The sequence below is a fragment of the Sphaeramia orbicularis genome, chromosome 12 (genome assembly GCF_902148855.1).
Source record: "Sphaeramia orbicularis chromosome 12, fSphaOr1.1, whole genome shotgun sequence".
NCBI classification, from domain to species: Eukaryota; Metazoa; Chordata; class Actinopteri; order Kurtiformes; family Apogonidae; genus Sphaeramia; species Sphaeramia orbicularis.
In genome coordinates this window covers 1,129,251-1,154,989 of record NC_043968.1, presented here as the reverse complement: position 1 = coordinate 1,154,989, position 25,739 = coordinate 1,129,251, and the positions used below count along the sequence as shown (strand labels likewise).

The 25,739-nt window shown below is 37.0% G+C and overlaps 1 protein-coding gene across 2 annotated transcripts; it reads right to left on the bottom strand.

Moving 5' to 3' along the window:
- Positions 1 to 1,887: 1,887 nt before the first annotated feature.
- On the bottom strand, positions 1,888 to 19,740 carry spp1 (secreted phosphoprotein 1). Of its 2 annotated transcripts, none has more exons than XM_030150865.1 (8): positions 19,671 to 19,740; positions 12,651 to 12,722; positions 10,328 to 10,372; positions 10,168 to 10,242; positions 9,658 to 9,720; positions 9,425 to 9,565; positions 7,574 to 7,927; positions 1,888 to 3,850 (listed from the first exon to the last, which is right to left on the bottom strand). In XM_030150865.1, exons 2-8 carry the CDS (start codon positions 12,702 to 12,704, stop codon positions 3,428 to 3,430), a joined length of 1,155 nt encoding a protein of 384 aa, XP_030006725.1. In that variant the 5' UTR covers positions 12,705 to 12,722; positions 19,671 to 19,740; the 3' UTR covers positions 1,888 to 3,427. The 2 variants fall into 2 exon arrangements, with proteins under 2 accessions (XP_030006725.1, XP_030006726.1); XM_030150866.1 differs by having other exon boundaries at positions 7,580 to 7,927.
- Between the last annotated feature and the right edge of the window lie 5,999 nt (positions 19,741 to 25,739).

Here is a 25,739-nt window from a genome sequence, read left to right as displayed (position 1 = left end):
AGTAATCATACTCCAGAATCCATTCCACACTGTACTTCTGTTTGTTGTATTCAGTGGTTGTAACAGATAAAATGTAAAAAAAGATTAAAACTTGTAAAAGTTTATAAGCTCTGTTATTTTTTGCAGCTCCAGACTATTTTTTTTGGCAGAAGAGGGGGCAAAATGGCTCTTTTGATAATAAAGGTTGCAGATCCCTGTTCTAGAAATATTAATTTGGATCACCTGTGGCTGAGGGTGGAGTTAGAGGAATAGTAAAGTGGAAATCGCTAAGCTCCGCCCACCTTCCCCCTCCAGTGAGTTTCTTATACCAAGGGCCCAACATGATTCTGTTTCGGGGGGGGGGGCAAATTGGTTGCAGTGCCCCAGGGTGACAGTAATGTGCCTTAAGGCTGGAAGCACCAGGTATAAAACAGAATAAAGATGAAACAGAAGTCCGTTCTGAGCCACTGGAGAAACGTGGTACTGTTTGTGTCCTGTTCATTATTTCAGAGCAGATTCAACTGTTTACTGATGAAATGTCAGATTTATTTCCTTTCTAATATCAATATTGATTCTTTGTTGCATGGCTGCAGTACTCAAATCATGTTATAACTCAAAATTGTAGTTTGGTATCACTAAATGAATCTGAATCAGTCAATTAATATGTAATTGAATCGAATCCAATCGCAATTAATCGATTCAGAACCTTATGAATCGAAATCGAATCGATTAAGGAAATTGGCCATGATACCCAGCCCTATTACTACTACCACTTCTACTACTACTGCATTATACTGCTACTAGGGCTGTGCAATTAATCGAAATTCAATTACGATTTCGATTATTACACGCAACAATTACAAAAATTATGTAATCGAGAAAAAACGATGATTAATTTTGAGTTGTTTTAATTCACACGCACGCAAGCTACCATGAGCAGCTCTGCCCGGCCCCACTCTAAGCTACTGCTGCCAGCTAGCCGGCAGGTCCACCCCAAGAGGAAAGTTGTATCTAGCGGTCTGGAAAAACGGCAGGAGAATCACAGCAGAAGTGCTTGGTAAACAAAAAAGGCAAGTCCAATTCAATTGTATGGAATCAGTTTGGGTTTGATGAAGAAGACGAAGAGCAAAAACACATCACATGCAAAAAGTGTTTGGTAGTTGTGTCCGCACCGACCGCTAACACAACAAACCTTTTTAACCATCTAAAGTTGAACCACTGCCACCTTTGTCATAATCTTATGAAAAACTAAAACGCATAAAAACAACTTCGTCCGCAATGCAATCTTCAGTCTCCGAATCTCTTTATGCTGTAACTCCCGTATTAACCTAACCTAACCCGTATAACCCTAACGTGCGTTTTCTAGATGGCTGATGTATACAGAAGGCCTGAACTGAAACCTCACGGCACGCCACTGAATTTACTGTTTCATACTACATTGAACATACTTGAATTTATAATTTGCACTTTACGTGAGTTTTTTTTATTGCTACAGTTCTATGGCAAGTCTATAGCAGTTTAATTACAGTGCACTATTTATTTACAAAAGGAAACATACTTGAATTTACAGTACACTTACTTGCATTCAAAGATTTTTTTGTTTCATACAAAAGTGAACATACTTTGTTTTAGTGGTTAAAAGCTTCATTTATGTTTAAAGAGTATATTTTACCTTGCTTTGCAAGAAAAAAAATAAACAACTTTAAGGTTGACAAATAATCGTTTTTAATAATCGTGATTTCAATTATTGCTAAAATAATCGTGATTATTTTTTTTTTCTATAATCGAGCAGCCCTAACTGCTACTACTACATTTTGTCAGACAAATTTAGTGGACGAAAAATGTAGTGAAACTAAAGTATGATGCTATAGAAAGCGGAAAAAAACATACAGAGAAGAGGAGCCGGGATCTGGTTTTATGAAAAAGAACTTTATTCATATTTTAGAAATGGTACAATATGATACATTACAGTAAACAACATGGGACAAACAACATGTAGTGTAAGTAAGAACTGTGCAAATGAACAGGATTGTGCTGTACGTGTCTGTGTGTTGCGTCTAAACCTGATTAAAGCCCGTCCTGGACGTCCTTCTATCAACACCAGCTGATTTCATATAGCGAGCAACGAAGCTAAGCCACACAGGAAGCAAACGCGTGGCTTAAAGTCAACTTTAATGGTGCTATGCATGAAATGATTACAGAGATTTAAATAAACTGCACTTTTATTTGATTTTAAGCACAATAACATTGTAACTTTGCCTTTAATTAATCATAAGTAAATGCTGTGTTCGCTGCTGTTGATGTCAGGACGTTTGGATGCTGTTTTGACTCTTTGCCCTGCAGTAACGTATGGGAGGGGGCAAAGGTCAGGAGGTTCATTAACCTCTTTTTGTTGGTAGCAGTCGTCAGAAGTTACACCGACCACGTTTCTCCTTCAGGGCCAGGATGTTCCAGACAGTCTACACGATGGGATTTCCCTGTAATCAGACGTCTTGATTGACTTAAAATCAATGTGTATGATGATAGTTAGTTTTGCTGTCCCTGTTGGGCCCTGCAGTGGAAAGCAGCTCTGAAGGGGTTTTAATTGCACCTGGATGCAGCGTGCACTCTTACACAACCCATTCACCAGAAAAAAACCTTAGCATTTTATATATCTGCAATTCCTGGATTCGTATTCGGTACTCATCCTCCTGATGTCCTTTACATTCCCAGCATTATTTCACTATTTGCATAGGCAACACTTGGTTAGAGTTAGAGAAAGGTACCAGGGCCTTGACAGACTCACAAAGGATTTACAATAACCATGCTTCCATCAGTGCATATTTTTTAATGTTGCCTTAGAAGAGACAAAAAAAAAAAATTGCTTAATTGTGCGAAAAGTTAATGCATGTAAATGAAGATGGAGTATATTCACATGACTGATCCATTGTTTGAGGAGTAGACAAATGAAGAGAAACAATTATTCTTCAGTTCCATCCACAAAAAACACCAAAAAAAGAAGGCAACGACTGAACGTTCTACTTCTACTAGGTTTTTTACAGCCATGTGTAACATAGACTGCAGTCATCTTCAGACACCCAGTCAACTTGCAACATGCTTAAATTGCTGCTTGTTTTTTTTTTTTTGACAGTTGAATGGAAACATGGATATAAACTTAGTAGTTTATATTAAACATAACCGAGACCTTTTCCTAACCCTAACCACACTTAAACCTAAGCCTGTAGCATTTAGGAGTTGAACTCTCTGGTGTCAAAGTCCTGAGTTTTGTTCGTCCACCATCACCTCGAACACCTCCTGCCCATCGAGGAGAGGCAAAAGGTGGCAGATCCTTCAGTGACGGTTTACATTTAGATTACACACGTTCATGGTTTTGCAGAAATGTACAATGTCAACATTTTCCTGTGGTGAGTGGGTTGCTGTATGTGATCACTTCCGGTGTGGGCGGAACTTATTTGGCGGTGATGACCACTGGCATGTCAGTGGTGGCATCAGGTGCGGCCGCCTCCTCATCTGAGTCACTCTCTGAGCTGTCGGTCTCATCTGAGTCGCTGTCGGCAGCTCCGGGCGTGGCCGTGGCCTCCTCGCTGCTCTGGCTCTCCTCATCTTCAGACTCCTGGCTAGCGCTGGAGCTGTCGCTGTTGGTGCTGGCGCTCTCCTCTTCCTCCTCTTCTTCTTCTGGGGTGCTGGAGCTCTCACTCTCGCTAGTGGTGGCGTCACTGGCGCTGGCACTCTCCTCTTCCTCTGGGAGGGAAGCCTGGCGGGCACTGATGTCCTGGTCCTGGGAGGTGCCGGAGGAGGAATCCAGGCCCTGGCTTTCCACCTCTGGAGTGCTGGTGTCCTCCTCCAGGAGGTCTGAGTGGACCTGCAGAGCCTGGAGTTGAAAGGGAGGAGAAAGCAGATTAGCTTGATTTATACCCCTTTGAACAATGAGGACCTGGAGGTGGTTCTGGGCTGGTGATAGGGCCGGCTCCCACTTGGTTTAACTTATGAATGTTCCAAAAAAAAAAAAAAAAAGAGATTGACTCTTGAGCCATGTCACAGTAGAGGGTATAGGTGCTTTTCCACTGCAGGAACTTTGGGGTACAAGCAGGGAGGGGTTTACAGGAATGTCCTGTCAGCTGCCGTGTCCCTGCTGCATAGTTGGACCCATCACAGATGTAATTAACAAGGTTATTATCGTTAACGAAATGACAAAAACTAGAATTGAAAAAACATTTTCGTTAACTGAAATAAATAAAAACAATAATTAAAAGAAAAAAAGATGATTAACTGAAATTGTATTGTGTGCTTACAAAACTAACTAAAACGTATAAAAATTATGGATAAAATTCCCTTCGTTTTCGTCTTTCTCAATGTCGGATTGATACAAAAGCTATTTATTTCGCTCTAGGAATTATAGCTAGCGGCACCATACGGTACTTCATGGTCCGTCACTTCTCGTCACTTGTCATTTAGAGTCATCTTCTGGTCCCCACTCTACCTGGAAACATGGAGACTAAAGTTGGGAGAAAGCAGCAGAGTCCTGTCTGGGATTTATTTGAATGTGACGGCAAAAAAGATAAAAAATACGACAAAACTAAAATTAATATTAAAACTAAAACTAAGCATTTAGAAAAAAATGAAAACTAATAGAAACTAGCAAACCTGCTCTAAAAACTAATTAAAACTAACTGAATTAGGGAAAAACAAGTCAAAACTAAATAAAGCTAAACTATAATGAAAAATCCAAAACTATTATAAACTTGGTAACTAATTGCAATCATTGCACTACCAATTGGCTGTAGAAGACAAGCACATGCCTGCCCTTCTGTGTCAGTCCACTTATATTGTTTTGATTGTAAAATGTGTTGATTCACCTGAGATCTACTATTTACGACGGGTCTTCGGCAGGACTTCCAAATGCCACTTGTTTCCTATCCTGCTCTGAATCTACCCAATCAGCACTGAGTAAACCTTTAAGCTCCATCCAGGAGTTTTCAGGGCCTACTTTTCAAGCACCTACCCTGAAGTAGGGACACTGTTAGACACCGTAAAGGTTCCTGTAATTTCATCTGTAAAACTACCACCCAAGTTCCTGCAGTGGAAACATGCTGTGTGATGTCATTCTCCCACCACATCATGCTTCCCCCGTCGGACTGAGCGACAAGATATGCTCCAATGTCACTGGATTTAAACAGGTGTTAAACAACAAGTTTCTGCTGTAGTTAAAGATAGTTGGACTCAACAGTGATCTACCAAACATCATGTGACCCACGGACGCTGATGCATGTCCATAACTGAACTGTTTCAATAATACACAAAAAAGATCATCTACATGACAACACAACATTTTTTCATTTGTCAGGGTTCCTACGCAAGTATGTAAAAGTGTGGAATTTGATTTTATAAATTTCCAGGGTTGGAAAAGTATGGAAAATGGAAACAAATGTATGGAAAAATATTCATGTTTCCGAGACTGTTGCCACAGTTCTATTTTCTAAAACATAAAATTATGAATATCTGAAAAAAGAAATGGATTGATCTGTTTTTAAGGCGCTTGCTAGCACAGTTAAAATGTTTGTGTGAGAGCACATACAGTCAACACACATCCCAGAAAACATTTGGGCAGATTGATAAATTGAATGCCCCGCCTTCTGCTCATAAATCCCAAATATAAAAACTGGTTGGCTGGATGGTATTTATTTACTAAGACATCTGGAAATTAGAGTCTGGAACAAGTATGGAATTTTAAAATTTCAAATGTGTAGGAACCTTGATTTGTTCAAGTACACACTTTAGACAGTGTATTGTTAGAGATATACTAAGCTTACCTTTTCTTGTAGTCACATGGAACATGATCATTTGCCTCAGAAGTTAAAGTAAACAGGGCTTTAGATTACCTTAATTTGGGCACATCAGATGCTGGAATCGGCGGAGGGGGTGGGTGCGGGATTAGATTTTTCAACAGTAATTCCTGTTTTCTCAGACTATTTCAGATATATTCAAGAGTATGAAGGCATGGATTCCACAAGTCTAATTTCCAGAAGTATTGATCAGCATATGGCCAGCTGATTTTAATTCCAAAATCACAGGACTGCATGCAGGCAGATAATTCATATGTCATATGTTTCACTGCGTTTGTTATGTGAGCGGCCTGAACTTATAGGTCGCCCACGAGGCATGGTTGTTGAGAGAAAACCTTTGGCGTACAACGTACGAGTCAATCTCCAAGCTCTCATCACCTCTCATTGGCCGAAACGGGTGATTTAGACCAATCAAACGGCGCAAATATGTCATACCTGCTGCCAGACAATAGTCTGGTCTTGTCTGTCTTTTATGTTTTGTGTGTCACTTCCTGTTTTATTTTGTTAAGTTTTCCCTCATGTGTCTTGTCTGTCGTCTTTACTTCCTGTTCCCCGCTCATCCTGACCTCTGTCCTGATTACCTGTCTCCGCCCTAATTTGCTCCACCTGTGTCTAGTTGTCTTCCCTCCCTTTTGTGTATTTAAACCCTGTCTTTTCCCCTTGTCAGTCGCCAGTTTGTAACTCCAGTAGTTCAGACCAGCGTACTTGACCTCGTTTGTTCGCCTGTTTTGGATTCCTCGGTTTTTCGTCTTCTGCCTGATCCCTGTCGGTTTTTGTCTGCCTCATCTGATCTGGTTTTGACCTTCTCGCCCTGACTACCGGTACGTGAGTTTGCCTAGTCCTTATGTCCTGTTGCTCGATTGTTAGCCTGCCTGTGTATGACCTGTTTCCGTCCCTGACCTCCCTTTGCTTTTCCCCAGTCGGGGAAAAGACTCCTAACACCGCTTGGGGAGACGGGCTGCTGCCCTCGATCCGGAGGACGAATCTGAGGAGAAAATCCCCAACCATTATCCTCAAGATTCTGTCACTCATATTTTTTCACCTGTGTGTGAACAATAAACCTTTTGGAACTAACTTTTGTTGTCGGAGTTCTGCATTTGGATTCTGTGTTTGTGCTAACGTTATCACAAAATATGACTTCTGCGGGAAGCATGAATACTTGTGCTTTCCTGTTCGGTACATATGTGTTGTTGTCAATGTTTTCTCTGTCGTTATGAACAAGCCTTGTATATTATAACCGATGTGTTTTACGGGAGGAAAAAAGCAGGGGCGAGTGAGTCAGTACTTTCGTTTACACTCTGCTCTGGCCTTTTTTTATTTTTAATTTGGGGACACTAATTTGGGGACATTTAATTTGGGCACACCGTTAGTCGGCCCAGCCAAGGTGTAATCTAAAGGCCTGGTAAAAATGTAACATAATATTAACTAAAGGCTGTGAATCACAAACTTTGCTGTTCCTTTACCAGTATGAAATGGGGCTTCTATTCAGTGCTACATAAGACACTGAGCTGGTGAGTTTCCAGGAAATACACTGGTCCTTTTAATGTTTTAGACTTTGGCCAACTGTGATGTCCGTTTTATACCCTCTGTGTTCATTGGTGAACCAGTGGCAAGAAAATCATTATTATTATTATTCTTTAACTCAGAACATTGAAATAATTAACTGGCTTTCACAAGAAAATGGATTTGTTCTCATGAGGTAACAAAGAATTCGCCTGCCAGCCTAACACCATCCCAGACACCAAACTGACCTGTACCTTGTACACCTTCAGAGACTTCTCCACCTCGTTGCCGTCGGTCTGGTCGTAGGCCGTCTTCTTTCCGGTGTCAACGTACTCGTAGGACTTGTACGGGGAGGGGAGCTTGTGGTAGGATTTCTCCTCTACGTAGATGATGGACTTGTAGTCGCTGGGGTAGCCTCCCAGGTTGTCTCCACGGGCAGTTTCGGTGTCGGTGACGATGGTGGGTATGATGGGCTCCAAGGTGGTCTCGGCCACGGGCTCCTCTGTGATGACCACGGGGGTGACGGTCCCAGCAGAAGGAGTAGAGGACTCGCCGGATTCTCCAGACTCGCTGTTGGATTCATCTTCCTCCTCCTCAGTTTCCTGAAGATATATGATGGATTTAACTAAAGTGCATCCCTGGGTCGGTGGATCTGTTTTGTTTCCACTTGAAACTGAATCTTGACGTGTAGTACCACTGATGGCCACAAGAGGATCCTGACTCCCATAGATTTACATTGAACTTCTCCAAAATAATCTGAGAATACAGTTTATCTGGGAGTCATTCTGGTCTCAGTTGGACCTGGTAATAAGACAACGTCTGATCCATTATGAAAATTATTATATTTTGATTGACAGCTCACTGCCTGTTGCTGTTATTGAACATTTTTTTTCTTGACAGAAACTCTTAACTCTTATCGCCCATGAATAAGGGTGTAAGAAAATATCGGTTCTGCAATATATCATGATATTTTATTTCACAATACTGTATCTATATTAAAAAGTACTGTATTGATATTTTTAGGTATTTATTCAAATGCAGATATTATGGAGATTCATTTATGTTTTTTCGTTTTTCTTTTTTGTTTATATTTTACTTATTATTATTTAACACTCTTTTATTAAATAATGTTAGTTCCTTTGTTGGGATTTCACAAAAATACTGTTCTGATGTTCGTTCTGAACGAATAGAATATGAACATTTGAACACAATCTTAAACTGTAATGTCTGTTAAACATAATTTAAGTTTAAACATAGGAACATTTTGTGATATAACATTAAATCCTGTTGTGATCCAATACAAATGTGTTTAGTATTTGTGCAGATTTCTGGTGTAATTCAATTCTTCAAGGAAATAATAATTTAAAAACAAGAAACAAACAAAAAAATTGCCTTTTTAACAGTATCATGTTATATCATGATATACCGTATCGTGATCCTAGTATTGTGATTTGTATCATATCACCAGATTCTTGCGGATGCACACCCCTACCCATGAACACATTTTTTTACCAAAATGTTTCATGATGCATACTGTCTTATCAAGCTAGCATTTAGCATTAGCTCACCTGTGACCCTCACTCAACTCTGCTTTTTTGTCCAAATCTGGTCATTTCTGAGTTCAAATGGTAGTGACATTATACAGATTTCCTTTTTCTTATTTGTCAGGCAGATAGAAAAAGAGTTAATTTTTTTTACCTTAGTCACATTGCTTGCTATGCAGAGGCTTAGTGATAGTGGATGTTTCAAGGCTGATACAATAAAGATACTTAGTTTGAAGAAGGAAAAAACCAATAGATGAGTAATTTGCTAATTTAATTTCCTCACCTACTCTCAAAATTTTGACATTTCAGTCATCGTTCATGCCTTAAACTGTCTTTTACTTTAGGACAAAACACCTACAGATGGAACTTAACAATTTGGCCGTAAACTCACTTATTTGTATTAGCATGAATTTGTGGTGATGACTTATTTGCGTATGAGCATCATTTCTGGTTCCAGGGTTTGTTTTTCGACACATGGTTGAAGGTGTTCTAACCATTGTTCACATCAGCTCAAATAATCAATAATATGTGTGGTGTTGCTATTCTTTTACTCACGCTTTCTTCTGTTTCATCATCATCATCGTCATCGCTGTCCTCGCTGTCCTCGCTGTCCTCGCTGTTAACGGAGGCTGTATCCGACACTGAAGACGTGTCTGAACTGTCGGATTTAACTTCAGCTGTTGCTTCTGGAGCCGCCTGTCACAAACGTATCAAATTTAAGTCGTGCACAATGTTCTGCAGAATTCCAGCTGTTCGGGATTCATTTGATTTAACTGATGGATTCTCACCTCGTCCTCGTCTGAACTCTCTGTACTCTCATCAGAGCTGGCAGCAGCAGCGGCTTCGACATTCTGAAACAACAAAGACATGAGTTACCGAGATGTCTGAAAGCTCAAACTAAAAAATGAAAGAGGGGATGGGAGAGGAAACGAGGAGGAGATGAGGAAACAGAGGCAACAAGGAGAGGAGATGAAATGAGAGGAAATGAGGAGGTGAGGAGACAACAGAGGAAACAAGGAGAGAAGATGAGGAGACAAGAGGAAACAAGGAGAGGAGATGAAACAAGAGAGGAAACAAGGAGAGGAGATGAGGAGACAACATAGGAAACAAAGAGAGGAGTTGAAACGAGTGAGGAAACGAGGAGATGAGGAGATAACAAGGAAACAAGGAGAGGAGATGAGTGAGGAAATAAGGAGAGGGGATGAGGAGACAACAGAGGAAATAAGGAGAGGAGATGACAGCAGAGGAAGCAAGGAGAGGAGATGAGGAGACAACAGTTGAACTGGTCTATGTTGTACCTGTACAGGTGCAGCTGGGGCCGGTGGAGGCACGGCGGCCTGTTTCCTGATGAAAGCAGCTGCAGGTCGTCTCACCTGTGGAAAACAAACCATATGAGGTGACGTGAAGCAGCATCTGGAACCACGTGAGTAAAACAAAAACCTCTAAGTTGAAACTCACCACTTCTTCTGAGCTCTCTGAGCTGCTGGCGGAAACCTTTCTGGCCTGAAACAAAAAAACACAAAAAATAATCAGACTCCTTTAAATTGACATATTTTTGTATTTTGTCTTTGTTAGAGATTGATATGGACACTAGCAGTAAAATTAAACAAGGTGTGAATGTATGAACATGCAAAAAAACAGATCAAATAGACAAAAAACCATAAAAACTCAAGAGCTGAACTGTATTTGATTTTTTCTTACTTGTTCTTTTTCTTATAGTGTCATTAAACCCTGATTTTAATGGTGTTGCATTTTGCAGTTTCCTGTCGCATGCAGATTGAAAAATAAAACAGATTAGAAGTATATTGCTGAATAAAATAGAAATATCCAAGTTAACTAGTACAAATACAGTGTTGCAGTGTAAGGACCATCCTTAAGTATCTTATATGTACTGTATTCAACCACTGAGCATTAATGTTTTCATCTAGAGTCTTAAAAATAAGTAGCATTTTTTTCCACATATTACATTCTGTCGTAACATGTCTGCACTTGTCCTCCATGTGCTCTAACCAAGAGGTCTATACTGTATATACTACATTTCTTTTTATGGCCTTTTTGAAACAGTCTTTTAAGCAAATTGAAAAATTAAAGACCATGTAACGACTTTTAAGGCCTTATATTGATAAAAGTAGTTAAGCTATTTTAATAACCTTTAAACAATCTGGCTGGAGAACATTGCTGTTGCTGATGTTTAGGTAGAAGTATTATGACCCCGCCCCCCGAAGGAAAGGCAAGGGCTATTGTTTTTGGTTTGTTTGTTTCTTTGTTAACACTGTTGGTTCAATTCATACCAAATTGGGTTTATAGATCACCAGTGACCCAGAATAGATGTGATTACATTTTGGGAATTTAGGTCAAAGCTCAACATTTTTATGATTTTTAAAAAAATCTTCCCATTTACTCATAATGGGTGAAATACGTTGGAGTGGTGGGGTTTGTTGTGCCTTGCACCACTTGTTTTAGGATTATTATGTAGTTGTACCTGATCATTTTAAGGCACAGGTGTCAAACATGTGGCCCGGGGGCCAAATCCGGCCCACCAAAGGGTCCAGTGAATTTGTGAAATGCAAAAATTACACTGAAGATATAAATCAGTAGTGTAAAAATCATGTTATTTCAGGTTCCATACATACACATATAAACCAATTATATCTCAGTTGGGTCAGACCAGAAAATTACTGTCATAATAGCCTATAAATAATGACAAGTGCTGATTTTATCTTTGTTTTAGTTTAAAAAAAATAAAATTACATGAAAATGTTTACATTAACAAACTATCCTTTTACAAAAAATGCAAATAACCTGAAGAAATATGAACGTGAAATGTCTTCAGAAAAGTAAATGCAATTTCATCAATATTATGTGTGTTTGTAGTTGTAATGTAAGCTGTAATGCTCATGTGTAAATGATAAACTGAGAAACTGAGAATATTGTTAAAACTGCACTTGTTTTTCTTAAGACATTTCAAGTTGTCAGATTTTTAAGGAAACGACTTAGATATAAACATTATCATAATGTAATTTTACTTTTTTTACTGGTATTATTTTACTGGTCCAGCCCACTTCAGATTATACTGGGGTGAATGTGGAACTGAACTAAAATGAGTTTGACACCCCTGTTTTAAGGAGTTTGTAGCTCTACTAGTCATTGGATAACTTTAGATTAGAAGATTCAAAGTGTTTTATTGTCATGTGTAAAGAAACTGGTTTCCCTATACAATGAAAATCTTACTTTGTTGTCCACGCTGAATGCCAACAGAATTTAAGAAGTATAAAAACAGAATAATTTAACTAGGAAATTAAATCAAACAAAACAAAGTGGCATTTAAGAATGGCATGGAAAGAGAATGAGCATAAAAATAAAAAAAATATGATCTACTATTACTTACTAAATAAATGTATATTTACATCAATGTGCAATATCTGAGTAATGGTGCAAAAATGCCAGAGATAAATAAAATGTTATCAGTATCACAGCTGAAAATGTAAACGCTGTAAACAGTCAGTATGGTTTTAGTAATTCAGTAAGAATTTCCACTTGAGTGGTTGTACTTTTGCATAAAATGATGATATACGCTCTGCAGTCAAGCTCAGAAAAAAAATTCCTCAGTTGCCAATAAACAAGAACATTTTTTTGAGATGAAATAATAAAATATATGAGTACAGTCCTTATGTAATTGTTGAGATCAATAGGAGATTCAATGAAGCCCAACCTTGTCTTCATTCATGCTGAAACGTGTGGGTTTTTAAAGTACGTTCAGCCGTTTGACTGAGGGACTCACCGGCCGACAGAGGACGGTGGCGAAGAGCAGAACGAAAACAACGGCCACTTTCATTGTGTCACAGTTGGATGTCTGGATGGAAATAAAACCAGAAAAACGCAGGTTAAAGCCACACAATAGAACAGCATCATCACGCAACACAATACAACCATAAAACATAACCGGGAATCACACAAGTGTCATCATCTGGAGGCTGTAAGTTTACAGGAGACACAATGACATGTCAGAGGCCAGAGGTAATTGTCGCCACCAGATGATGGTCACATGACCGTTAACGAGACACAGGAAGTCATTCCAGCGCTTAATTACAGACTCAGACGAGGGGCGGCGTTTCCCTGACGACTCTATATCCATACTGTAAAATGTTGCGTCTGTCATCAGAGAGAGAAAATCACATCGTTCTGGTTTGTAAAACTATGAGGCAGGATGTTTCTGGAGCCCAAGAAGTGGGAAAATAACAGGTAGGATTTAGGAAAAAGACCGGAGTTCAAGCAGAACGGCAGCATTGGTGTCTGAGACCAGCAGTTCTCTGAAAACACCACAGCTTCATCTTTAAAATCCATAGAATAGAATAGAATAGAAATGTTAGAAAATAAGAATAGAGCAAATATAAAATTACAGAAACTAAAACTTTAAATAAGAAAACCGAATATAAAATTGTACAAATAGTAAAATAAGAATAGAATTAAAAATAAAATAAAAACAGCCATAAATTATGAATAGACACAATATTAACAGTATGTATGAAGTCAAGTCTATATAAAATAGTGCATTTATATTTGGATGTACAGAGAAGAACAGAGGATTATTGCATGACTTATTGCACTTAATTCACATCATACATATATACATAAACACATATATATTATACAACACACAGATTTCTGTTGTGCGGATCAGAGGTGAAAACTAAGAGTTTCTTAGTAGCATTAGAGTTTATGAGTAGGGCTGTGTATCGGCAAGAATCTGGCGATATGATACAAATCACAATACTGGGATCCCGAAACCATATATCACGATACTGTTAAAAAGGTAATTTTTTGTTTGTTTATTTTTTTAAATGATTATTTCCTTGAAGAATGGAATTACACCAGAAATCTGCACAAATACTAAACATATTTTTATTTGATCACAACAGGATCTAATGTTATATCACAAAATGTTCCTGTGTTCAAACTGAAATTATATTTTACAGACATTACAGTTTAAGATCCTGTTCAAATGTTCATATTCTATTAGTTCAGAACTAACATCAGAACAGTATTTCAGTTCAATCCCAACAAAGGAACGAACATTATTTAATAAAAGAGTGTTAAATAATAATAAAGATTCATGAAAACAATTTTTTCTCTAAAATTGTCGGTCAGAATGACTTGATATTTGTTGTGGAACATCTTTGGGGTAAGGTCTACCAAGTTTGTCCAAAGAATTGGGAAATACTGAGCTCTGATTTTTTTTTATGACTTTTTGACATTTTAAAATCCCCATTGATTTTATAATGGGACACATTTCAAAGTGCTATAACTTGAAAAGAGTTGAAGATGTTGATACAGTTACTATTAGGGGTGTAAGAAAATATCAGTTCAGCAGTATATCGCAATATTTCAATTCACAATACTGTATCGATATTAAAAAGTACTGTATCAATATTTTTAGGTAATTTTTCAAATGCAGATATTGTGGAGGTTCATTTTAGGTTTTTTTTCTTTTTTGTTTATATTTTATTTATTATTACTTACCACTCTTTTTTAAAAAAAATTATATTAGTTCCTTTATTGGGATTGAACTAAAATAATGTTCTGATGTTAGTTCTGAACTAATAGAATCTGAACATTTGAACAGGATCTGAAACTGTAATGTCTGTTAAAAAGAATTTCAGTTTGAACACAGGAACATTTTGTAATATAACATTAGATCCTGTTGGGATCAAATAAAAATGTGTTGAGTATTTGTGCAGATTTCTGGTGTAATTCCATTCTTTCAGGAAATAATCTTTTAAAAAAGAAACAAACAAAAAATTACCTTTTTAACAATATCGTGATATATTGTGATATATTGTATGGTGATCCTAGTATTGTGATTTGTATCGTATTGCCAGATTCTTGCCAATACACAGCCCTTATTACTATTGGTAATAGACAGGAAGTCACATATGGGCTTTCATTTGGTAAACTTTGACATGGTGGCGTCTTAAAGGCGGTCCTAACTGTAAAATCCTCCTCTTCTAATGAGTCCTGCTGCTGTTTTCTTTAGCTGCAGCTCTTTACAGTATGAGGAGTGTCTGCTCCAGTGTAATGACGGACTCCTCTTATACTGTATAATTCACCAGGTTAAAACTGGAAGGCATGTGAAGCCACAGCGAGGCAGAAACACCAGACGCCCATTGGATGTGTGTCCTACTATGTATTTATGAGGATGGCTTTGAGCTGCACAGACCACTTCTCTGAACCAGGATTAAGATTTACAGAACGGTCTTGGGTTCAGGAGTAGTCGATCCTTCTTTGGTCCCGTTCTAAAAATGACTTTGTGATTCGAGACTGATCTCATGAAATGGCGTTGTATGTAATCCGTGTATCATTCGTTCTTTTCACATTCAACTGAGAATTCACAATTGGAAAACGAACAAAATGACTGGTTATTTCATTATTCGTGTACAAAAAAAAAGAGTTATTTTTCATTCTTTTGATTGTGCACACAAATCAAAAATTGGAAATAAGCAATTGGACCAAATGTGGGGTTTCATGTTGGCGTTTTTGATATCTGATTTGGAATGACCCAGAAGTTACTGACTTCTTGGTGCTTTACGTGAAGTGTCTTCTCCTTAGATTGTCTACCATGGACGCACTGTATTAGACAAAACAACAATACCTGGAAGATCTGGACCATTTTATCAGTTGTCATGTCATTTCCTTCAGAGTAACGCGTTTGCTTCCTCTGAATAACACCAAATTCTCCATTATCGCAGAATGCATTAGACAGAATACTAGCAAACCCATGACTGTCTAACTTCTGCGTCAAACTAAATCAGAAATCAAAAATGTTAACATGAAACCCCACATTTGGTCCATTTTAATTTTTAATTTGTGTGTACAATTGAGAAAATGAAAAATAACTTGTTTTTTGATTTGTATATGAATAATGAAATGATGAGTCATTTTTTCATTTTCCGATTGTGGATTCTCAATTGAATATGAAAACAACAATGATACACGGATTGTATGTCACATCAGTTCTAGGGCATTTGGTGTGCTATAGCTATGCATTTTCTACCTTTTGCGTGTTATTTAACGCCAGTTGATCGTCAAGATCTCCTGTTGGCATAACCCTAACCCTCAGTAGGGGTGTTAGAAAATATCGGTTCTGCAGTATGTCGTGATATTTCACTTCACAATACTGTATCAATATTAAAAAGTACTATATCGATATTTTCAGGTATTTATTCAAATGCAGATATGGTGGAGGTTCTTTTTTTGGGGGGGGGGGGGGGTTTCTTTATTGTTTATATTTTATTTATTATTATTTAACACTGTTTTACTAAATAATGGTTATTTGAAGCATCCTAAAAGCACTTTTTACTGTCTGAGAGGCAGATGGTATTTCCTTTGGAAACTAGAAATAGAAAACTTAGAAACATTTTGTGATATAGTTTTAGATCCTGTTCTGATCAAATGAAAATGTGTTTAGTGTTTGTACATATTTCTGGTGTAATTCAATTCTTCCAGGAAATAATCTTTAAAAAATAAAGAAACAAACAAAAATGGCCTTTTTAACAGTATCATGATATATCACGATATATCATATAGTGATTTGTATCATATCGCCAGATTCTTGCGAATACACACCCCCAACCCTCAGTGAGCAGTATTCAGTATTTGATGCATGGAATCAGGTTGGACAGGACGCTAATAACGGCGTGAACGTACACCCAGAAAGCTTATAATGTGTACAGATAACGCTGCAATTAAAAGTGGCGCGTATATTTATTAACGCTTAATGTTTGTGATGGTTTGTTTCCATTGCATTTACTGCTTTAGTGTAATTTTGATTAGTATTTCCGTTTCTATCCCTCTTTATTTTTCATTTGTGGGTCAGTTGTTGCTACTCAGTAAGTAATTAATGCAAATCCCATTATATAGAAACATTAAAAAGAGCTAAACAGGCAAAAAATGAGGAATATTACCTTCTATATTTATGAAAAATAACAAAGGTGTAAATATAAATGTTTCTGAACGACAAAATAAATGTAAAATCAGTGAACTTTAGGTTTGCTGTCAGTTTCACTACACGTTTGTTTGAGCTTTACCTCTTGAAAATAATTAAAATAACTAAACTCCAAAATAAATGATGATGCTTTATGTCATTACAGTTTAATTTTAGTAGAGATTGTAAAACAGTATCAGATACATTCTTTAAATTATTTTTTTGTTTGGGTGACATTTGCTTCCCTGTTTTCTGCCTATTTATTGGAGTAATTTCAGTCATAGAATATTGCTTTTAACAACTTTAAATCTTTATCACATACAGTCATTGTTTTTAAAATGACTACAACAATTAATTAAAACTCAGATGATAGATTGGAATAAATTGAACAAATCTAAGCTGGTAAAGATTGGCGGATCTAACACGACCACAAACATCAGGAATGGAGCAGAACTGGTGGAAAACGCTGAAGACCTCATTAAATTGTGACTCTGGCAATTAAACCAGAACCCAAACCTCTTTATAATCAGTTTCTTGAGTTTTAAGAGTGTTTTTAGCAGCAGCGGAATTTAATGAAGTACGAGTTTTCCAGTTCTGTACTGTGACTTGTATGTAAATTATTTTCAGTGTTTTTGTTTCTCCAAATGTGCCAGGGGAAGAATGATAGTGGATTTTAAAGGCCGATATATTAGCGATAGCCAAGAACGGCAAAATGACAACATCCTTTTCATTTTTCATCCATGTTTTGACACAATTTTCAATGTGGAAAATGACTTCACGCATCAGACAGTTGTTCTGATTAAACTCCGCAAACCATTTTGGGTTTTGACCCTAAGTTCAGGAAAGGCCATTTTAGAGTGATGCACTCTGGGTAAAATGGTGTCCACCTATCCAACTAAGTTTTTTTTGAGTCAATTGATGATATTTTAATGTCTTCCATATGTTTTTTTTTATTGTACTACTGATATTTTTCACATTATTCACTTCTAATTTGTGCATCACTGCTCCTGCGGGTATAGATTGTTCCAAATCCTCCTCTGTCTTTACCTGAATAAACTTAGATTCACTGGAAAATGCATCACCACAAAGCTAAAAACATTGTATCTGAGCTCATGAAAAGTTGATGAAATAAAGATGGAATCACCAGCAGTTTGTAAAATAGTGAAATTAAGCTTATGTTAAATCAATCACACCAGTCAGCTAATAGCAAAACAGTGACTGGAACCATTTTACTGCACAAATGTTAAGGTTAAAGAGGTTTTAAAAGCAGAGACTTTTTGTCGTATTTTGACTGAGATAAAGGACGTGAATACTTCTTCTACTGCCTGTTTTCAGTGTAGTAAATCAGAGCTGGTCATGTGACTCATAATCCAGAGGTTGGCTCCTCGCTGCCCACAGCTTCCTCTCACTAATCAGCCAATCAAACGCAGCCGCCCACCAGCTTCACCTCCGACCAATCACAGGCCGGCCCCGACTGTTAAGTCTTAAAAAAGAAGTTGTAATTAAGTGCAATAAAGCCAAACCCTCATGTGGCTCAAGGACAAGTTTAAGGAACGTTTACCCAACACGTACTGTTACACTGAGATGATGTTCTGCATGTTATGAAGCCTTCACTCCAAATAAACCCATGTTCGAACTCAGCCTTGTCTCTTTTACAAACTAAAATACTCCTCCAGTCTTTCAGAATTTATGGCAACTTCACTGAAAAATGTTGGAAAAAATTATTAACTAAAACACAAGTTTTGGATGAATGAATTTGTACTACAGCCTCATTTCTGCAGAAAAATGTACTTTACCCAGCATGCAACAGTGTTTTAGGGTGATGTTGACGCTGCTTAAGTCTTAAAAAGTAAAAATAAAACTACAATGACAGCAGGCACCAAGGGAAGAACTTTGTTACTTGAAATAAAAACAAAAATATTGAACAAAAACTAGTAGAACTGAAACAAAGTGTTACCAACATAGAGTAATAACAATAGCACAGTGTATACATGTAAATAAAATTCAATTCTAAATGTATATACATATTTATATAAATACTAGATTTCTTTTTTTCTCTTTATATTAAATTTTTCACTCATTTGTTGTTTTTCTGTCTTGCTTTTTGTATGCTGCTGTTGTTAACTGTTAAATGAACAAAAATGAATAATGAATATGCAACATGAACCAAATAATCAACAAAAGTAATAAAATAGGAAACTAAATGAACAAAAGCAACTAAAATAATAAACAACATGGAGAAAATATGGAGAAAAACAGCCAAAGTAATTGACAAAATGAACAAAACGAATGAAAAAATGTACAAAATAATAAGCAAAAAGGAACCAAATCAGCCACAAACTGAACAACACTGACAGAAAATGTAATAAACCCATGTAGTGTGATAAATGACACTGGATGGAGACTCTTATCTTATCTTATCTTTTCTTATCTTATCTTATCTTATCTTATCTTATCTTATCTTATCTTATCTTTAAAACCCCTTTATAAATCAACGCTTACCTCTTAAAACCTGAGAAACTCAAACACTTAATTAAAAACTTAATACACAAACTCCTTTTACACTAAACTAAAATCCTAAACTGAAATTAAAAAACCCCCCAAGAACTCAACCATGACACTGACTTTGTGCATGAAACCCAAACTTTTCCATCTCTTCCTCAACCGTTCACATGCTTTTCACACTTTTCCTGCAGCTCAACCTGTGCAGAAGCATCCACCCATCACTCCCTTTCCTCCTGTTCTTCCTCCTGTGGTGCATTCACAGTCCACACAATCCCTGTAAACCCCAGGTTCAGTTTGTTAGAAGTGGACTCTGACCTTGTTTGCAGAAACCACACAGCTGTGATTCTTCTTGGCTTTTAGCTCCTTCTGCTGCTTCTGCTTCTGCTGCTGCTGATGCAAACCCACTGCCTCCTGGTTGGCTTATAAACCCTCCAGCCGGCGCCGGCAGCCAATCGGCTCGCGGCTCGTGATGTCATGAGGTTAACCGCTCCGTGGTCCACCTCTCCTCATTCTCCCACTCTTCCTGTGGTCGGCGTGGAAGCAAACACACACACACACACACACACACACACACACACACACACACTCACCACGGTTATAATAGTTTTAGATTTTTCATTATAGTTTAGTTTTATTTAGTTTTGCCTTTTTTTTCTCTAATTCAGTTAGTTTTAATTCGTTTTTAGAGCAGGTTTGCTAGTTTTTATTAGTTTTAATTTTTTTCTAAATGCTTAGTTGTAGTTTAGTTTTAGTATTAATTTCAGTTCAGTCGTCTCTTTTCTTTTCTTCTCCGACGTATTCAAATAAATCCCAGACAGGACTCTGCTGCTTTCTCCCAACTTTAGTCTCCATGTTTCCAGGTAGAGTGGGGACCAGAAGACGACTAAACGAGAAGTGACGGACTGTGAGGTACCGTATGGTGCCGCTAGCTAAAATTTGCTAGAGCGAAATAAATTGCTTGCGTATCAATCCGACATTGACAAAGACGAAAACGAAGGGAATTTCATCCATAATTTTATATGTTTTAGTTAGTTTTCTAAACACACAATACAGTTTCAGTTAGTTATCGTTTTTTCTTTTAATCATAGTTTTTATTTATTTCAGTTAACGAAAATGTTTTTTCAATTCTAGTTTTCGTCATTTCGTTAGTTTTCATTAATGATAATAACCTTGACACACACACACACACAACCTGAAGACAAATGCATGGATGAAGACGTGCCCAGACGCTTTGAGGCATGTGTATGGTGTAAGGTTGGTGTCAAAATATTCATGTGCATAAGATAGAAATTTGTGCATATTAGTCTATAGTTGTGCAAAAAGTAAATATTTGTAAACTTTTTTTAACTTTTATTCTGATGGAAAAAAGCACACATTGCATTTTTAGATACAACTGAACTCATTCAAGAATTTACAAATGTTTATTTTTTGCACAACTATATTTATTTTTACGCAACTACATGGGTACTTCTATGAAACTGGTCCTAAAAACAGGGCATGGGGCTAAATATTCAAACCAGATGTAGGCTAATGTTGTGAAGCAGGTTTGGAAGCACTTTGAGTCTATTTTAAAAAGAAATATTTACTGAGATAAAAGACAAACTATTTTTCAGATGTAACACATTTTTATTTGACGTGCGCATACAAAAATCTGCATGTAACACAGTAAAAAGGACACCAAAATTACATGCTTCTATTTTTTTTCAAATTTTTTTTTTGTCTCTCACAGGTGCATTTTGGGAATCGGAGTAAATATTCAAGGCAGAGTGTTTGACAAAAATGACTGCTGTTGCTAAATCACTCTCGAGTTATTTCTGTAATTGGGCAGGTTCTGCGTGTAACACGAGCGGACACGATTGGTTCCACACCAAACCTTGAATGAGACTGAGATTGATGACAAACCCACATGTGTAGATCAGAAAAACCACTAGGATCGATACATTGAACACAGTGTCTGTATTTATAGTCTATAGAAGACCATTTACACACATGTTTTCACATCTAATGCACTGACACCTAGGGAGATTTAATGTCCATATTTGGATCCTATTTTTGGCCCCAATATTTGATTATAAATTCATTAATTATGGGATGGATCAGAGCAAGAGGATCATTTTTTTTTGCATTTATCTGAGGTCATCGTTAGATCCATCCTGGGGGAAAATCTGTCTACATTTACCTTTTATTATTGGGTCTAAAAAGCTGGAACAGTGCCAGATACTAAAATAAACCCAGTTTCATGGAAAGACCCATATTTATTTTTGCACAACTATAGACTAATATGCACACATATCTGTCTTCTACACATGAATACTTTGACAGCTTCCTTACCCCATACGTGTGATGCACTTTTCCCTTTGTGAACACGCACTCATCATGCATCACTGCCACTGGAGTTAATTTCAGGACGTGCAGTGACAGGCTCTGGGAAAAGCGGCGGCGTGCTGCACATCAGCGGGTGGTGTGACAGTGATTCAGCTTCCTCACAGACAGAACCAAATCATCTGACTGAGGTCTTTGTGGATAATTGAGAATTTGTCTGAAACACCAGACTGATTTGTCTTAAACTGTCCAAAAACCACATGGGAGGCATGTTGGTGTTGTTCCTTCTGTTGGGCATAATTATCCGTCTTATAGAAGTGGAGGGATTTTCATGTGTTTGTATCAGAGTTCTACAAAAATGTACGCACACAAAAAACTGCTGTAAAATCATCTTACATCAATATTATCATCATTTTTTAAAAACTATAAATCTCTTAAATCTCCTCAGCCCCACGCAAAACTACCAAACATTCACCAACACCCACCGTCGACCAAAACCATCTACTGATCTAAACTGTTTAATACCTGTTCATCCACTAATCCTATCAATCCATGTCAATAATTGGTGTAAAATACAGTTATTCATCTTTTCATGGTCATCAGATATGACCCATTTGGACATTCAGAGGCTCCGTAGTTACCATGGAAACACTGTCATTTTCTACAACATTGATTCACCAGTAAAACCCATGGAGTTGGATCAATGACAGTGGATGGAGATGCTTGTTATGTGAAAAAAAGTAAAAAGTAAACTAAAATTAAGTTAAAAAAAGAAAAAGCAAGCAATAAGCAAGAAAATGAAGAAAAACAGCCAAAAAATCTATAAAATTAACAAAAATAAATAATAAATCAATAAAATAATAAACCCATGGAGTTTGATCAGTGACAGTGGATGGAAACACTTGTTTTATGTTCTGGGAGAACTACGTACAAACATTTACAATCTGGTGTCACAATAGGATGAACAAACATGTTCAATGAACCATTTATACAACCCACAAAGCTATTTAGAAAAACAATCAGGCATCACACGACGACACATTTTAGATTCTTTTTTTTGTCATTCAGTCACTTCTATTACAGGACCATTTTTACGTCTCTTCCTGCACCAAACAGGGTGACAATAGTACCACATATTCTGTTTTTGTTGTGTATCATGCGTCTGGTTTTTCTCCGCCATTGATTCACCAGTAAAACCGATGGAGTTGAATCGGTGGCAGTGGATGGAGATACTTGATATTATATTTATTAGATAATAAATAAAATGAGTACATAGAATGCAAATTAATAAGTAGCATGAAAAAATAAGCAAAAAGTTGACTGAAATGTAGAAAATAAGCCATAAATCAGCCAAGTTCATCAATAAAATGAACAAAAATGATTAATAAATCAACAAATTAAGTAACATGAGCAGAATAAACCACAAAATGGAAAAAAAATAAACTAGACAACAAAATGAGCAAAGGCAAATAAAATAATAGATAAAATGGAGAAAATAAGCAAGAAAATGAAGAAAAAACAACATAATCAATAAAATGAACAAAACTAATGAAGAAAAGTAACAAAATAACAAGCAACAAAAACAAAATCAGCCACAAACTGAACAACACTGAAGAAAACATAATAAACCCATGGAGTTTAATAAATGACAGTGAATGGAGACACTTAGTTTATGTTCAGTTATTGATAAATTTGCTGAAAAAAATTTTCTCTGTTTCTGATAAAATAACCCTCGACTTTACTCTGACCTTTTATGAACATCTACATGATCAGTGAATTAAATATAGGAAAATATCTGATTTTCACTTTAAAAACACAAAATACAGAGGATAATATTATAGCAAATGACAATCAATCACTTAGACAGTTAAATATAGAGAAAAAAAAATAGTTTGGAACTATCAAAAAGTAGCACCAGGTCTGTACGTGTTAAGATGCAAATATGTAAATGTAGTTTTATAACAATCAGCTAGTTTGAGATATTAGAGGGGGTCAAAGGTCAGATGACACCTTTTGGAGGTGGAACCACAGAACACAGGTGACTTTCATCCAAATACTGGTTTATGGAGGTTTGTTCTTTGTTCGATGCCTTGTTCACTATTTAAATCAGTGGTTTCCAACCTTTTTTGGCTCGTGACCCCATTTTAACATCACAAATTTCTGGCGACCCCAGACATTCAAAACAAAGACTTTTTTTTTGCTCAAATTAATTTGTTTTTGATCATGTAATAGTTTGCTATTTGCAAATAAACGTTAATTTTAGAGGACATTTAGTCTATATAATGTATATTATTGTGGACAGAGGCAGTAAATCCAGGTGTAGATCACTGCACAAACGGAGAATTTTATTTTCCTTGGTCAGGATTTGTACAGTCAGTCCAGCTTGGATTTAGAAGGAGGACAATTAATACTGAACAAACAAGAACTCAAACTATGAATTATGAAAGAGCTGCAGCATCTGAAACTGACCACAATGAACATTTGACAGATAAACAGAACCACAGTGCTGCAGTTTCAGACTCACAGTTTGTCATGTCTTTTATGGATTGTGATTGTCTCTCTCAACTCACCATATATGTAAGTTTTGGTTTTTTTTTGTCTTTTTTGTATCAATTACTAGAAATTTCAGGCGACCCCATTTGAATTCCAGGCGACCCCATGTGGGGTCCTGACCCCAAGGTTGAAAAACACTTATTTAAATTCATGTGTTGTCATTTTGGACCAAATTATCGAAATGCTTTGTTAAAATATAGATGAAGTAAACACTAGTCCATGCTGCAGAGTTTAATGAATTTATAATAAAAGCAAATTGGCTGGTGAGCTAAAAATGACTGTCATGATTTACAGCAAAGACGGTTAGATTAAATTAAATTAAATTAAATTAGACTTTATTGATCCCACAGAGGGGACATTTAATGGTCAAGACAGCAACAGAATGAAGTGCAAGAAAAAGTGTGCAGCATAAACTGCAAAAAACAAGATAGCACAAAAAAAATTAACCCAAAATCAAAAATGGTAATAAAAACTAAACAGACTATAAACATATTTACAACAGAGTGAAAGTGTAAAAAGTCCGACAGTACAGATGAGACAGCTACAAGACAGGGTTCTACTGTTGTGTTCACTCTGACAGTTTGACAACCTAACCCGTGGATGAACGACCTGTGATAGCGCTGAGTTACGACACAGAAAACCGCCTCATAAACTACAGTGTGACACAGAAATACAAACGTGTGTTTTTCTCTGTCGATTCTGACTGAGTGTGTGCCGTCATTATTATTATACTGTATTTGAAACAGGATCAAACTTCACTAATGTTGACGGTGACATGATCAAGAATTACAACACACACTATGCTCACTCACTATGCTTTACACCCCGCTGTGTTTGTTAATAAAATACTGCACAGACTTCCATAGTGTTTGGGGGGGGGGGGGCATATCCAGACAGACGCGCATTCTCTAAATTCTTCAGTAATTTGGATTTGTTAGCATCATTGAGGCGACCGAACCATTAAAGCTGATTGACTCGAGCGCTGAAACTTCAACCTGCAATTACAGTCAAGTGTCTGTCTGAGTCTGAGTATGGATGTCTGACGCACTGACACAGGGGAGGACACATGCACACGCACAGGTACATGCACACGCACAGGTACATGCACAGGTACATGCACACGCACACTCACAGGTACATGCACAGGTACAGATACATGCACATAAACAGGTACACAAGCACGTCAGTGCACACATCCACACACAATTGTACGGAACATTTTTCCAAAAAATCCATTATAAAATCAGTGGACATGGTGTGTTTTTCAGGTTTGCATTAGAGATGTAAAACTACGAACCCTCTGCTGTCCCGCCCATAGACGTCCTTCATAACCACCAAAAGTGCATTATCTGTGCAGAGCGGTAGTAATGTCACTGTGTTTTTCATACAGTTTAAGTTTTTCTAAGCTTTTTCTGTATTTCAAAAATACCAAATACTCAATAACTGTCAGATTTTTTAATCCTTTAAATGCCATGTTTTTAATTGAAAACACACCGCATTTTGTGATGC